Source organism: Scleropages formosus, chromosome 21 (assembly GCF_900964775.1).
Source record: "Scleropages formosus chromosome 21, fSclFor1.1, whole genome shotgun sequence".
Lineage (NCBI taxonomy): Eukaryota > Metazoa > Chordata > Actinopteri > Osteoglossiformes > Osteoglossidae > Scleropages > Scleropages formosus.
The window spans coordinates 17850120-17864378 of NC_041826.1; the positions used below are offsets into that span (position 1 = coordinate 17850120).

Sequence of the window (14259 nt, forward strand, 5' to 3'; positions counted from 1 at the left end):
TTATGATCGATCACATGGCTGCGCTGCGTTTGCACAGTAACAGAGTTGAGCAGTGAGTTGCGGAGTGAAAGAGCGCTGCTGTGATGGTGACTCCCACTCTGTCTGTGGGCGGGGGGGGGGAGGAGGAGGAGGTGACCCGGGAGCACCGATGGGCAGCCCGCTTCCTGCCATTGGTGGAGCCCGCGTGGGGTTATTCTGTGGAAGTCCGTCTGAAGCCATTAATAACACTCGACGGCTTCCAAAACTCTCCCCGCAGCTGCGTGACTCCTTTCCAGTCCGCGTGTCCCGCCTCGCGCAGGACCCCCTTTGCCCGCAGGTGAAGAAAGACCAGGTCCAGGAGCTGTTGATGCACGCGCGTCAACACCTGCTTTACGAACTTGTGGCACGATCCAGCAGGGTTACTATAGTAAATAGCCAGGTCAGTGAGTGAGTGATCAGCGATTTCCTCCCAGCGGAGCGGTTCCGATCTACAGCGGCCATGTTCGACCTGGAGGGGGGCTGGAGCATCTCCTTCGCAGGCTGTGGCTTCCTGGGGGTCTACCACATCGGCGTGGCGAGCTGTCTGCTCGAACGAGCCCCCTACCTGGTGGAAGGAGCCTCCAAGATCTACGGGGCTTCGGCCGGGGCGCTCACCGCCGCGATGCTCACCACGCACGCCTCCGTCGGTACTGTATGGGTTCTCACTCACTGTGACTGGGGCTCCGGGCTTCGACCTCAGCGTGTGCTGGACGGGCTGGTCGTGCAAACGTTAGGTGAAGAACATCCGTGTCATTTCCACGTCGCGTGCTGTCGCGCTCTCCGTGTTGATGGAGGGCAAATGACGTCTGAAAAATTGTCCAGGATCAAAAAAAAAATCACGTGTTACTTGTAGCTGTTTATTAAATATATAGTCCAATATTCAGTGTCTTGGTACATGTGCTCCAGGTACTCTTTTTGGTTGCCACCCACTTCTTTGCTTTACAAGGTTGGGTGTGTGTGTGTGTGTGTGTGTGTGTGTGTGTGTGTGTGTGTGCGCGCGCGCACAATTTAAACCTGTGTCCTACAAGGTGACATCCCATCACCTGTGTAACCTGTTAGGTTCTAAATATCATGCTGCTCAGCTCGTCCTCACCGCATGATCTCTATTTGCTGCAGACTGCGAAAGCACAGCCAGGTTTGACAATTGCCATTTTTGTCAGCATTAGCATATATGAGCATATTGATTTTAAAAGTTGAAGTGTCACGAAAACAATCAATTATCCTCATTCATGAAGTGTTCCCAGTTTTGGATTCAGCCTGTTTTCCGTTCAGATCAATGTGTACGCGGGGGGTGAATTAGTCTCAGATGCAGTTATTGCGAAGCCTGTTATTGCTATCTAGTATGATGTTGGGTTCGATTTGAGGATGTAATGGATTTTTCAGCTCCATCGTGTTTTGCAAGATGATTTAAAAAAAAAAAAAAAAAAAAAAAACCAAATTGCTTTTTGGCCAGCTTCTTCCTTCCTTAGATGCAGTGACATTTCATTCATGGAGGCCTCAATAGATTAGAGTAGCATTGCAAAAGGCTCAAGTGTCTTTCAGCAGTGGTGTCATGGATTTATTCAGGGACGCGCTGACCTATTGAGCTGTTTTTAGGGTAGTTTCGACGCATTCGCTGATAGCACCTCAACAGACCCATCAGGTGAGATAGTGTGTGTCTGCTGAGGCTGCCATTGGCTGTGGAGGTGTGAGCTGACGGCGGGTGGAGTTTACCCTGAGACCCAGCTCAGCGCACGAGTTCACTGTAGGCCAGTGACCTCCTCAGGGCTCACTGTGTCAGGGTGACGGTTCATTGGTCGCTGCTCAGCCGCCGTGCAGCAGCCACAGAGCTTTTTAGGTGCTGTGGTTGATCTAAAGGCATTCGTTTGCAGAAGCACCTGAGATGGAAAAGCGTACAGGCTAAAACAACAGCAGACATGCTTGGATCTGAGCGACCGATCGTATGGTGGCGAGATCCGCTAATAAATCGTAAACATTTTCATAATCTGTCGTGTGTTTGGATCCAGCCCTTTTTTTTGCATTACACTGCGTTGCCCAACAGCGTGTGGAGAAAACTGTATAATAGCTTATCTAAGGAGGTCGCACCCAGCCCTTGGGGCATTCGTGCAGGGGTGGGGGGGGTGGACAGGCGGATCATTAGTACAGATCACGAAACTCTGAAATCATGAAAAATCCTGAACGAACAAAGGAAGGTCACACTGTACTGAATAGATAAACCATTTTTTAATAGATGTTCAGTTTCTTACACAAACTGCATAGAGTAAAGGATTTGTTTCATGTCCAAGGAGGGGGCAAAGAATTGTACCATTGAACAAGTTTTTAATCAGAATTGCCCTAGTAAAAAAAATAAATAAATAAATAAAATGTAGCTGAACAAATGAGTGAAATAAGTTTTTTAAATAAAACAGTAGCAAAGCAATAAACAATATTTAAAGACAACAGCTATTAATATGTTTATATGCAGTACGTGCATTTCAAATTAATCTTCCGTGAGTGATGTATTGTTCCGCAATGTCCTCTGAAGACAGGTGCTGTGATGACGTGCTCATTCTGGCTCGCGAAGCCCGGCGTCGCACCCTGGGCCCGCTGCATCCTAGCTTCCAGTGCATGAAGGTGATCCGAATGGGCCTGGAGCGCGACATGCCAACCGACGCCCATCTCCACGCTTCTGGCCGCCTCTGCGTGTCCCTCACGCGGGTGTCCGATGGCGAGAACGTGCTAGTTTCCCAATTTGACAACAGGGAGGAGCTCATCCAGGTGAGTTTCTTGAGCACACGGTCAGCCTAGCTAGGAGAGGGAGGTACTGTACTCTGCGACACTCGAGATCTACTATTAAGCTGCCTGCTGAACTCGGATCAGAGCAATATTGATACAAACGTGACGCTAATGTAAATATAATGGTGCAGATAAACGCTTCTCTGAGGGCAAAAGATGAATTAATCCAGCATTATTAATGAGAAAGTATATGTAAGGTTTTGAAAATCAAACTTTTTTTTGTATACACTGATTCAAGCTTAGTTGCAGCTTAATTTCTTCCTGGCATAAAGGAAACATTGTAAAAGTGTGGATGTTGTTAAAACATGGTCTGAAGGTTTCTTTTGTTTGTCTGTAGGCTCTGATCTGCAGCTGCTTTGTTCCAATGTACTGTGGTCTCATTCCTCCTGCCCTGAAAGGAGTGGTAAGTGTTGGGTCCCCTTCCTCATGCAAATTGTGTAAAGGGTGAAAATTACCAATGTGCTTGCCAGTTATCATCTGCCATGTAAGCGTGCAAAAAAACACTGAGAGGCAGCTGGAGGACATGATTTTAACGCATACAGTACATTCAGCCATGGCATGAAGATCTGAACAACACATTCATTTAAGGCAGTATTAAATGAAATGGGTGGCTCGGTGGCACATGTCTCGCAGCATCTGGGTGGTGTGAGAGGACATGAGTTCGATCCCCACTCGGTCTTTGTGGAGTTTGCATGTTCTCCCTGTGTCTGCTTGGATTTCCTCTGGGTGCTCTGGTTTCCTCCCACACTCCAAAGACATGCTGTTCGGGTTCACCCATAGCGTGTGAGTGACAGAGAGAGTGTGTTTCACTGATGTAAGGATAAGTGACCCATCGTAAGTAGTGTATCTAGCAGTGTAAGTCACTTTGGTGAATAAGGTGTGTGGGCTCATAACACTACATAGTTCGTTGAAAGTCGCTCTGGAAAAAAAAGCATCTGCTAAATATATTTACGTTTATTTATTTAGCTGATACTTTTTCCAAAGCAACTTGCAATGTTAAACTACTTACAGCTGTTTACCCATTTATACAGCTGGGTAATTTTTTTTTTTTTTTTTTTTTTTTTTTTTCCTCTCTCCCCCTGGAGCAGTTTAGGGTAAGTACCTTGCTCAAGGGTACTACAGCCAAAAGTGGAGATCAAACTTGCAACCTTTGGATCCAAAGGCAGTGACTCTAACCACTATGCTACCAGCTAAACATTCAATACATTTAATGTTAAATAAGTACATTAAATAAATGTAAATGAAGACTGAGACAAAACAACTGAACGCACAAGAGCTGACAAGACCAGAGCTGATCTCCAAGGGTCACAAGCCAATCGTGTCATACTGTAGCTGAATTCACTTCTTTTATAACACAAAGAAAATTACTTTAGCAGTTTCTGAAGTTGTCATCTTCTATGGAAACTACCGTATAATATCAGACTCGCATGAATATCACGGCTCAGAAACAGTGCAGTGAATTCATTTTCATGTGTGGACAGGTTTTTTTTTTTTTTTTTTTTTTTTTTTTGGAGCCTTGCTCCAGCTCTGTCACTTGATCCCAACGAGAAAAAGTAAGGGAAGCAAGTCTACAGTGACGAGATTTTCTATGTTTAGTTTTCAGAGAAGGAAGATCTAAAATAGGATATTTTGTATTCAGACTGAATGGTCACAGTGAAACTAATAAGTGTCAAAAGGCCAAAGACCAAACAATAACAACCAATGTACCCTGTCCTTATAACAGTTGTCATGGCAACAGTAAAGCCAGGATACCAACCTATCACCTCCAGCTAAGATCCCAATGTTTAAGCCAGTGGTTCTCAACCATTTTTTGGCTGAGGTGCCTCAGTCAGGTGCTCAGATACTGCCGTGTATAAATATACTCAGAAATTCTGTTCTTTTGGTGTTAATTGACTTTTTTATGCACCTTCAGTTTCTACACAAAGAGTGAAAATTTGATTTATTAACTATAGTTATGCATCTACGAATGGCGCCAATACATTTGAAAAATGTTCCTTCAAGGTGATTTTACCAAAATCGAGCCAATGGAAAAATACACCGTATTGGGTGCAGCCCCTGACGTACCCCCTTGTACTCAGTGAGGTCTCCCCAGGGGTTCCCGTACCCTCAGCTGAGAACCTTTGGGCTAAACCAGTGGTTCATGCATTTTGGGCTTCTAATGTACTTCTCTATGTAATTATATTATAGTTCCCTTATTTTGTGGCTGGCTGAGGTGTTGCGCCAGAATAAATGCTGGTTGCAAAATTAGGAGAGATCTCTGATTAATCCATGTTCCCAAGAAAATGAACTGGATTCTCAGCAAGAATTGCAAATACTTCCAATGCCCTCATGGATGTCAGTATTGCCCACATTTTTGTGTTCTTTCCCCATACTGTTGGTGTCCTTCCACGTCCAGTGATTTCACTGGCACGCATCCGTCTGCTCTGCTGTGAGCTCAGCTCATCGTGGTGTCTCTCAGGAAGTGAGGCCGCGTCCGTGCTTCTAACACGGAATATGGACATTTCACACGTACGCTCATGTGACGGTGCTTGCTGTCCGAAGCAAACCGTTGCGATGTTCAGAGATGCTAGTTTAACGCTGTAAAACAGTGTGATTTTGTCATACATACACAACTGACAAATTCAGCTTTTCTTTAGCCGTAAAAATTTTTTATTTTTTTTTCCCCCCCGTCAACTCCTTTGTCTTTCATGTAATTAACTATTGAATTCTTACTGGTCGGTCAACAAAATTAATGTTGGAAGTGAAATTGTGTCCAGCTTTCGTGAAGGGTGTTGCTGTAGTACCCTTGATAGAGGTTTGCAGAGGAAGTAACTGTTCAGAATTTGGGGTGACAGATAAGTGGATTAGGTATCTGGTATCAGAATGCGTGGTGCCAAGAAAACTCTAACCCATTTTGTTTTTTTTTTGTTTTTTTTTTTTTTCTTTTTTGTTTTATTTCTTTTTCTTTAAGATAGTGTTACTGGGTAGGCTCCGGTTCCCCGTGACCCCGTATGGGACAAGCGGTTCTGAAATGTGTGTATATTAACTACATTTCAGTCTGCAAACATGAGGCATGTTTACCTGAGCCAAGGGAAATTGTATAAGGATTTTAGTTTTAGTTCATTAATTACTGAAGTTTATACTCAAATAAGGATTTGATTTGTTCGTATTAATTAATTTGAAAATTTTAGTTTTGGGAAATTGGAGAAGGATCATAATTTAACAACCACCCTCTTAGATTCAGTTTTGCTTTGCAGCCTCTGTCCTACTTCTGGCCAACTGCTTTTCTATACCAGTGATTGTAGGGAGAGGGGGTGCGGTGGCGCAGTGGGTTGGACCGCAGTCCTGCTGTCCAGTGGGTCTGGGGTTCAAGTCCTGCTTGGGGTACCTTGCGACGGACTGGCGTCCCGTCCTGGGTGTGTCCCCTTCCCCCTCCGGCCTTACGCCCTGTGTTGCCGGGTAGGCTCCGGTTCCCCGTGACCCTGTAAGGGACAAGCGGTTCTGATAATGTGTGTGTGTGTGTGTGTGTGTGTGTGTGATTGTAGGGAAATTTTTATTTGGTCCCTTCACAGAAAAACCGGACCTTACCCTCCGCTTTCCTCACTGCTCTCACTGTGTTCTTCTTGGAAATTTTTAAAAATGCAGTTATATCTTACTAATAACTTAAGTCATAACTTAATGCTAATAGGAGTAGATGTTGTCGTGGTTTCCAGAGGAGACACGCCGGACTCTTCGGGTAGTTTGTAAATTCAAGTAGACTTTATTACAAAGTGAAAGCCCAGCTGGTTTGCAGAGCAACTACGGACAACTGTCAAACGGAACCTTTTATACCATTTAGGATTAACCGATCACTTCCCTTTCTTATGTAATTGAGATCCCCCTCAGATCTGCACCATTATTATTTTTCCAGCTGTTTTGGATAATGGTCCTTCGGTCACAGTGGCGTCTACTGTAGTCTAATTCTTATTGTTCTTTCTTTACTTTGGGGTTCTACACGGATCGTAACGGGGTTCTACTTCCTCACATGCTGTTCTCACTACTCCACTATTATGTTTTACAGGCACAGTTGCCTTCAAGAGATCCCCTTGATTGATTGTTACTGGATTAAAGTACCCTCATTGCAGGGCATATACCTGAGCTGTGTTTACTCTTGCCTGGGTCAGTTTCAGGTCACGTACACAAATCACACTTAAGATTTATCATGTGATCGGGCCGAGGAAGGAGGTGTAGATTGAGAAGAGGACCTAGTATCGAGCCCTGCGGGACACCGGTTGAGGGAGGCAGAGGAGAACAATGGGAGTTCTGCCAGACCACACTGGCGTCTACTATAGTCTGCCTGATTCTTATCTTGACACCGATTGTAACGTTGGGGTTCTACTTCCTCACATGCTGTTCTTGTTACTCCCCTATTGTGTTCCAGGCACAATTGCCTCCAAGGGATCCCATTGATTGATTGTTACTGACTAAACGTACCCTCACCCCAGGGCACATACCTGAGCTGTATTTACTCCTGCCTGGGTCAGTTTCACGGTCACATACACGAATTACACTTTATCTTTCCATAACGTTTGTAGAAAAACTTGAAAAAGGTAAATGTTTTTTGCAATATCTTGCACTCGTTTATGGAGGACATACGGAGTTGTCTTGGTCACAATTCCAACAGCACATTGTGAAAAAGCAACACAAATCTCTCTCAAGTGGAATAATTTCAGCTTTTTTAAAGCACCCTCTCAACTAATCATTTGTATTGAGAAACAGTACATTTCTTTACTGAAACTTTTTTAAGATTCTTTTTACTTTTTTAAAATGCTGAAATAACATTTCATAATCTCATCACACAGCTGTAAAAAAAATCTGTAAAGACGGAACCAGCTGGAAGGGGTATCTCTAGAAAGCAGGCAACTGCTTCGGTTTCTTAAATTGCCCAAACATTTATATTTATTTGTGATTCCTTGCCTTCTCCGTGGCACCTTCAACATAATTTATATTTAAGATTGAATCCATACATGTAAAGGAACTGCTATTGTACCACATTTTGGGGCAACACAGAATGATACCCAACCCAGCTTTATAATCTCATAAAATTGTAAGTCATGTTAGATAAAATTATGGCCAAAGCCACTATGTAATAAGGATAATTATACAGTGGAACCTCGGAACTCGAACTTAATTCATTCCAGGAGGGTGTTTGAATTCTGAATCAATTTTTCCCATAAGAAATAATATAAATTGGATAAATCCATTCCAGACCCCTAAACGATTGCCTATTTAAACCTATATACATACATACATACATACCTGATGCACTCCTCACCACACTATGAATGCCACTCCTTTTCTTGAATTTCTCGAAGCACCCCCTACTAGCCTTGAAAGGCTCACTATCATCACTCGTTCCAGAGGAGTCTTTCACGAGGTCAGCATGCAGCATCCTTGCTTTTTCACATATTATTGCCTCTGATATACTATCACCGGCTAAATGTTTTTTTTGTTTATCCAAATTAACAGGAGTTTTTCAACCTTATCAATTACCTGTGGTCTTTGCTTTGTAATAGATTTCACTCCTCTAGCAACATCAGCTGCTTTGATGGTCTCTCTATTTTTCAGTGTAGTGCAAATTTCTTATTTATAATGCTTGAGTACTTCATCTCTAGTCCTCATAGGAGGTTTTAACTGCACTATTGTATTTATAGTAGCATCGTAATATGTTTGTATCCATATTGTTCTGATTCAAGTTCAACAGGGAGTTTAACAGTAGATCTTGATACATCTGGATTTTCACATTTATTCTCAGCGATATGTGGACGGAGGGATGAGTGACAATTTACCCAGGTACAAGATGAGGAATACCATCACAGTCTCACCATTCTCTGGCGAAAGTGACATCTGCCCCAAGGACTCTTCTTCCAACTTCCACGAGCTGCGTGTCACCAACACCAGCATCCAGATGAACATGGCCAACATGTACCGGCTGAGCAGGGCTCTGTTTCCTCCTGAACCCCAGGTACAGTCCTTACTAGACACCCCTGTCCATCCATACCACTTACTGTATTTAATCACTTGTCCTGGTTGGGGTCACGGCAGTCCAGAGCCCATCATGGAATCGCTGGTTATAACCTATCTGTACCATTTCTCTGCAGAACACTTCTACCGCGTTAATCATTACCTGTACTCTTCTTTCATACACTTTTTATATGTAACCTCTTTCACGGTTTCTACTTACTCAGCCATAAAAAGATGGGCAGATTCAGTGTATGTGTGTGTTTTGTTTTCAGCAGTTGCCTCTCAATTCTGAGCTTGTTATTCTTAGTATGCAAAAAAAGAAAAGTGTAATAGAAGCAAACCTGGTTCAAAGACGGCTGCTTGTATAAGTGCTCCGCTCTGCAAACAAGCAATTTTGATCTTTTCCTTCCCCATATTAATTTTAAAATACAGTTGAGAGTTCACCATGTTTCACTCCAAGCACAAGAAATATACTTTTTTTTTTTTTTTTTAAATCTCTACAACACACTCTCAAAAAAGTAAAGAAGCTAAAAAAGGACAGGACAGCTGGTAGCATAGTGATTAGAGCTGCTGCCTCGGGATCCAAAGATTGTAGGTTTGATCCCCAACTGTAGTACCCCCCCTGTACTTACCCTAAATTGCTCCAGTAAACCTGTAACCTTAACATTGTAAGTCACTTTGGAGAAAAGCATCAGCTGGATGAATAAATGTAAGAAAGAAACAAGGAAAATAAGTGCACTTGTACCACGGATGATAGACATATGTGGCCAAATGCAAGTTATGAAAGAGTTTTCTGGGAAAATGAAGGTAACGTTAGACTAAATCAGCTGCATTGAAGCTCAGCTCACAAAGATGGATGAAGTCCCCAGCACCTGAGAAGGGTTCATATAAACACTTGTAGTCTTTGCGTGGCATCTGTAAATAACATGGTAACTCTGGGGTTCTTATTGGTATCTTTGTTGCTTGGCTTTTTCTCCCAGTCACTTGTTTCTGTTTGTGGTGTTTATGTGATAGACTGCACTACATGGGTTAAACCATTATTTCACAGTAAAATTATTTCAGTTTTCTGCTTCTAACTTGAACATGCCGTGGAAAATTAGATTTTCTATGTCCTGAGATAGTGCTGCGCAGTGACCTCTGTGAAATGCCAAAACTGTTTGCCTTTTGTTTGATAGACTGTTTCTGCCTCTATGTTGTATAACTCACTTCTGTTCTGTTGTTCAGTGTATTTTTGATTTACAAAATATAGCTGAAGGCATGCGGAAAGAATGAAATGCAAGTGGCTGTGGGGTTAGCACATCAGCAAAAGTCATCTGAAGAAAATGCACAATTAGATAATAGGAACAAAATTAATACTTATGCAAGAAAGAACCAACTGTTTGGGAATTTGAGTGCCCTTGGCTATGAAAACATGCACGCTAATCTACATGTGATCTCTTGTTCCTGATTAGATATTGGCAGAGATGTGTCAAAATGGATACAAGGATGCACTGCGGTTCCTCAAACAGAACAGTGAGTATTCAGAATAAAAAGTGACTAACATAAAGGGAGCCACCCCAAACCCCACTGAAATCCCTGTACTAAGTGTACAGTCTACCATTCAGGTTAGACCTCCCATCCTAGCTCTTATTTCTCTAATATTTTTAAATGAATTAATTAAATTACATTTATTTATTCAGCAGAGGCTTTTGTCCAAAGCGACTTCAAATGAACTCTACGTAGTGTCATCAGCCTACACAGCTTATTCACCAAGGTGACTTACACTGCTAGATACACTACTTACACTGGGTCACTCATCCATACATCAGTTGAACACACACACACACACACACACACACACACACTCTCTCTCTCTGTCATTCACACACTATGGGTGAACCTGAACAGCATGGCTTTGGCCTGTGGGAGGAAACCAGAGCACCCGGAGGAAACCCACTCAGACCCGAGGAGAACGTGTAAACGCCACACAGACTGAGCAGGGATCGAACCCACGTCCTATTGCGCCACCTAAGCGCTGTGAGACAGCAGCGCTGCTTGCTGTGCCACCCATATATACATACATATAAGCTTTTCAAGCAGGTCTTCTGCAGTAGCTTTTTAGCCATGCAGCTTGCTGTCTAATGTAGTCTAGCCAAATTTGTGAAATGGTGTAAATGAAACTGGTTGAAAATCACGATCAAGCAACGGTTTGCCAAAAATGTATAGACTATAGTCTCAGAAACGGTTAATTCCCTTCTCATGAATCATAGCTGCTAGGAGAGGTAGTCTGTGTAACCAGTCTACTCCAGAGTCCAAGATGCTCCTTCATAAATGTCTTGAAGGCAAAGGCAAGGTATTGCCAACAGTTACAGGTCTTATGCATATAGTTAGTTAAAATAGTCGTATATCGACAATTTATTAAATATTTTATGTACATCATAATTTGGTAAACTTCTTTCTTTCAACTGCATTTCAAACATTTTAATGTAGGAGATTGAAAATGCCTTTTGAACTTTCTCTTTCTTCGTTAAGGTAGAAAAAGCTGCAGGACCAGGATTAAATGCAAATTTCTGTGAGCACCTGATGTAAGGCCTTTCACATGATAATTGAGAACTGGTTTCATTTCAGACCTCCTGAGGGTAGCTCGCCCATATGCAAGCCTCCGTGTTACGGAGACCACGCACACAGCAACTGTCTGCTGCTGCTTTTCTGTGGCGAAGACCGACGAATCGCTGGCTGGGGAATCCGTTGCCCCAGAGAGCACCAAGGCATGGGTGTTGCGGAGGCTCCGTCACTTAAGAAAGCAGCACTGGTGCCGTGACGAGCAGCTTGTCAACTGCCTGCCGCCCCTGCTAAGACGAGGTGGGCGAAACCTGGGGCAGCCGTGTGTTTGTTGTGTTGCAGCCGGATCCCTGTGAACTGATAAAATGCTTTCGATTTGGCCAGTATTCATGGAGGCCTGCCGGGAGAAGCATAGCCTCTATGCCCAGGTGACTGACATGCTGGCAATGCGTGTGGTCTCCTATGTACTGCTTCCTTGCACGCTGCCTGTCGAGTCGGCATACTCTGTTACCCGGAGGTAAGTATCGAGTTCCATTGAGGAAAAAGATATTGCTTTGTTTATTTACCAGTTTATCTTTGTGTATTTCAATTAACATTTGAGTTTTAAGTTGTTCTTATACTTTTTTTGTAGTTGCAGATGATTTGGTTATAGCATATTTGTCATGCCAATAACGCTCTTTTGAAATGAACTAGTACATTTTGATTATCCAGTCATGTAGACACACAACTCTCATTAATTTTCCAGTCAAAGAGTAGTACGTTTGAAAGTTGAAGTAACGCAACCGTTTTGTGGCTGAAGGTTTTTGGACTGGATGCCAGATGTGTCCGAGGATATGAACTGGCTACGTGGTGTAGCTGGAAACGTATATCAACAGCTATGGAAAGGAAGGTAAATGAAAAGCTCTTCTAGCTCGATTTGAGCTCCTTATAAATATAAAGGCCTGTATAGAATTAATAAGGGACCTAGGAAACCCAGAGTCAAAAACGAAATGGCAGAATATATGTTGAGCCATCTTGATTGTAAACATGTATTTTTCTACATGTACTGAATGAAAGTCATCTAGACAAAATCTATGCACCTCATCTCATCTCATCTGTAAAATTTCCTTAGTCTTCATGGTAACTGGGAACATATGATCCTAAAATGCTCATGCAGGTGAAATACTTTCCCGTTTTCACACTGAATGCACTAACTGTTCATCGTGGTCTCCATAACCACAGCTAATAGTTTGTACAGGTGGCCGAAATTCTGCTTATGGAAAAACAATTTTCATCAATCGAATGTTTGGCCACGATTTTGATCAGACGATGCCTAGTTTCACATAAATATTTAAAAATTTTTCCATAAATAAACTTGTAATAGATGAGGGCCCAACTTGTTTGCATCTCAAGAAGTCATACGGTCTTTGTTGGCATACTCCTCCTTTTTCTATCAATTTGGTTTTACAGCAAGGCTTCCCTGCGGAAATGCGTGAGCATGCCTGCGGCCCTGAACGTCACCCTGCTGCAGTTGCACAAAGAGCAGGATGGACACCGATGTGTCTCCTCCACAGACCTCCACAGTTACTGCTTGGATCCACTCAGTGCTCTTACCCGAGCACTGACTCCCTGACCAGGAGCTGGAACCCCAGCAGACTGGCTGCTAAGTACGGTCCAAGGACGCAAGCCTTAGAACCACTGCTGAGTGGACAACTCTAACTTGGGAACACTGAGCCACATATCGATACCTCTGCTGCGATTGGGATGGCACCGGAGAATAAAAGTTTGACTGTTTTTCCAGTCAGAAGCTGTAGGTGTCAGAGTGTTCGTATCACTCCACCAAACCTGGACCCAAACAAAAAGAAAAAGTATTTGTTTTTTTTGAATTTATTACGTCACTCCAGCACAACATGCCGAAGATACAGTAAAGAGATGCAATGAATCCGAAAAACTGTTTCACTAATTACTGATTTCGTTAATAACCTCTCTAAAGGCATACCTGAAGTATCTTGTTCACATTTGCTGCTGGTAGGCAGAAATTCCTGTATTGTCTGAATTGTAGGAGATCACTGTCAGAGCCTCACAATACTTTAAAATGAGACTTATTCTGGTCATGTGGTTGCTGACAAATCAAAAAAAAAATCACAGCAGAGGGGGAGAGTACTGCTCCACCAGATTTATTTCATGAGGCCGGGGACTCTTTCTGCACATTCATAGGAGCCTACAGAGAGATCCAACTTGCAGAAGTTCCTTTTGCGCTTATACTTTGTTAGCCACGCACACATCAGCATTATATAACTTGACAGACTATCATGACCCATCAATAACCTTCTTCCCTATAAAGCAGAATTCACTCCAAGAAGAAGTAAAAACGCATTTGTCTTGTCTAGGGATGACCAAGTGTTGAACCTGATTTCATTCTTTGTTAGACTATCATTCAAGTCTAGATGAGGTGGGTAGATTTTTCAGAACATTTCACATTTTCTAACAAATCCATTAGTGCAGTGAAATCTCTATCCAGTATTATGTCTTCAAAAATGTTGAACAGCCCTTGCAGCAGAGTTGCTCTTCCCTCTGAGATTCATAAAGGTTTGTTTGTTCAACAAGTACAGTTGCTCATCAACTATTACAGTAAAATGTGTCAAAGGATGGTTTTTCAAAGGGTTTCTTTTCTCTGTGCACACCTTGCAGTTGAGCTCTTTGCTGTAGTTTAACTTACTAACAGATATCAAAGATTTCTTTACAATAGCCATTGGACTGCTAGTGTCCAGCAATGCCTTAGCTTTCTGACCATTTACCAATAGAATTCATCTTATAAAATTATCTTTACCTTCACCACATTTTCCTCACCTAGGGCTAAGTCTTTCCTTTGGACCATAATAATCCTGCCACATTTGGTTTCTGCACTTGGCAAACTGGAACCTTTGGTCTTGACTTTTGACAAATGGAACATTCCAAGAACTT

At 42.7% G+C, this 14259-nt stretch overlaps 1 protein-coding gene across 1 annotated transcript; it reads left to right on the forward strand.

The window, feature by feature from the left end:
* Positions 1–92: 92 nt before the first annotated feature.
* pnpla3 (patatin-like phospholipase domain containing 3) lies at positions 93–13665 on the forward strand. The gene is made up of 9 exons (XM_018729912.2): positions 93–665; positions 2543–2775; positions 3131–3196; positions 8567–8776; positions 10227–10287; positions 11383–11616; positions 11701–11833; positions 12116–12205; positions 12766–13665. The coding sequence occupies exons 1-9, from the start codon at positions 479–481 to the stop codon at positions 12926–12928; spliced, it is 1377 nt and encodes a 458-aa protein (XP_018585428.1). The 5' UTR covers positions 93–478; the 3' UTR covers positions 12929–13665.
* Positions 13666–14259: the final 594 nt, after the last annotated feature.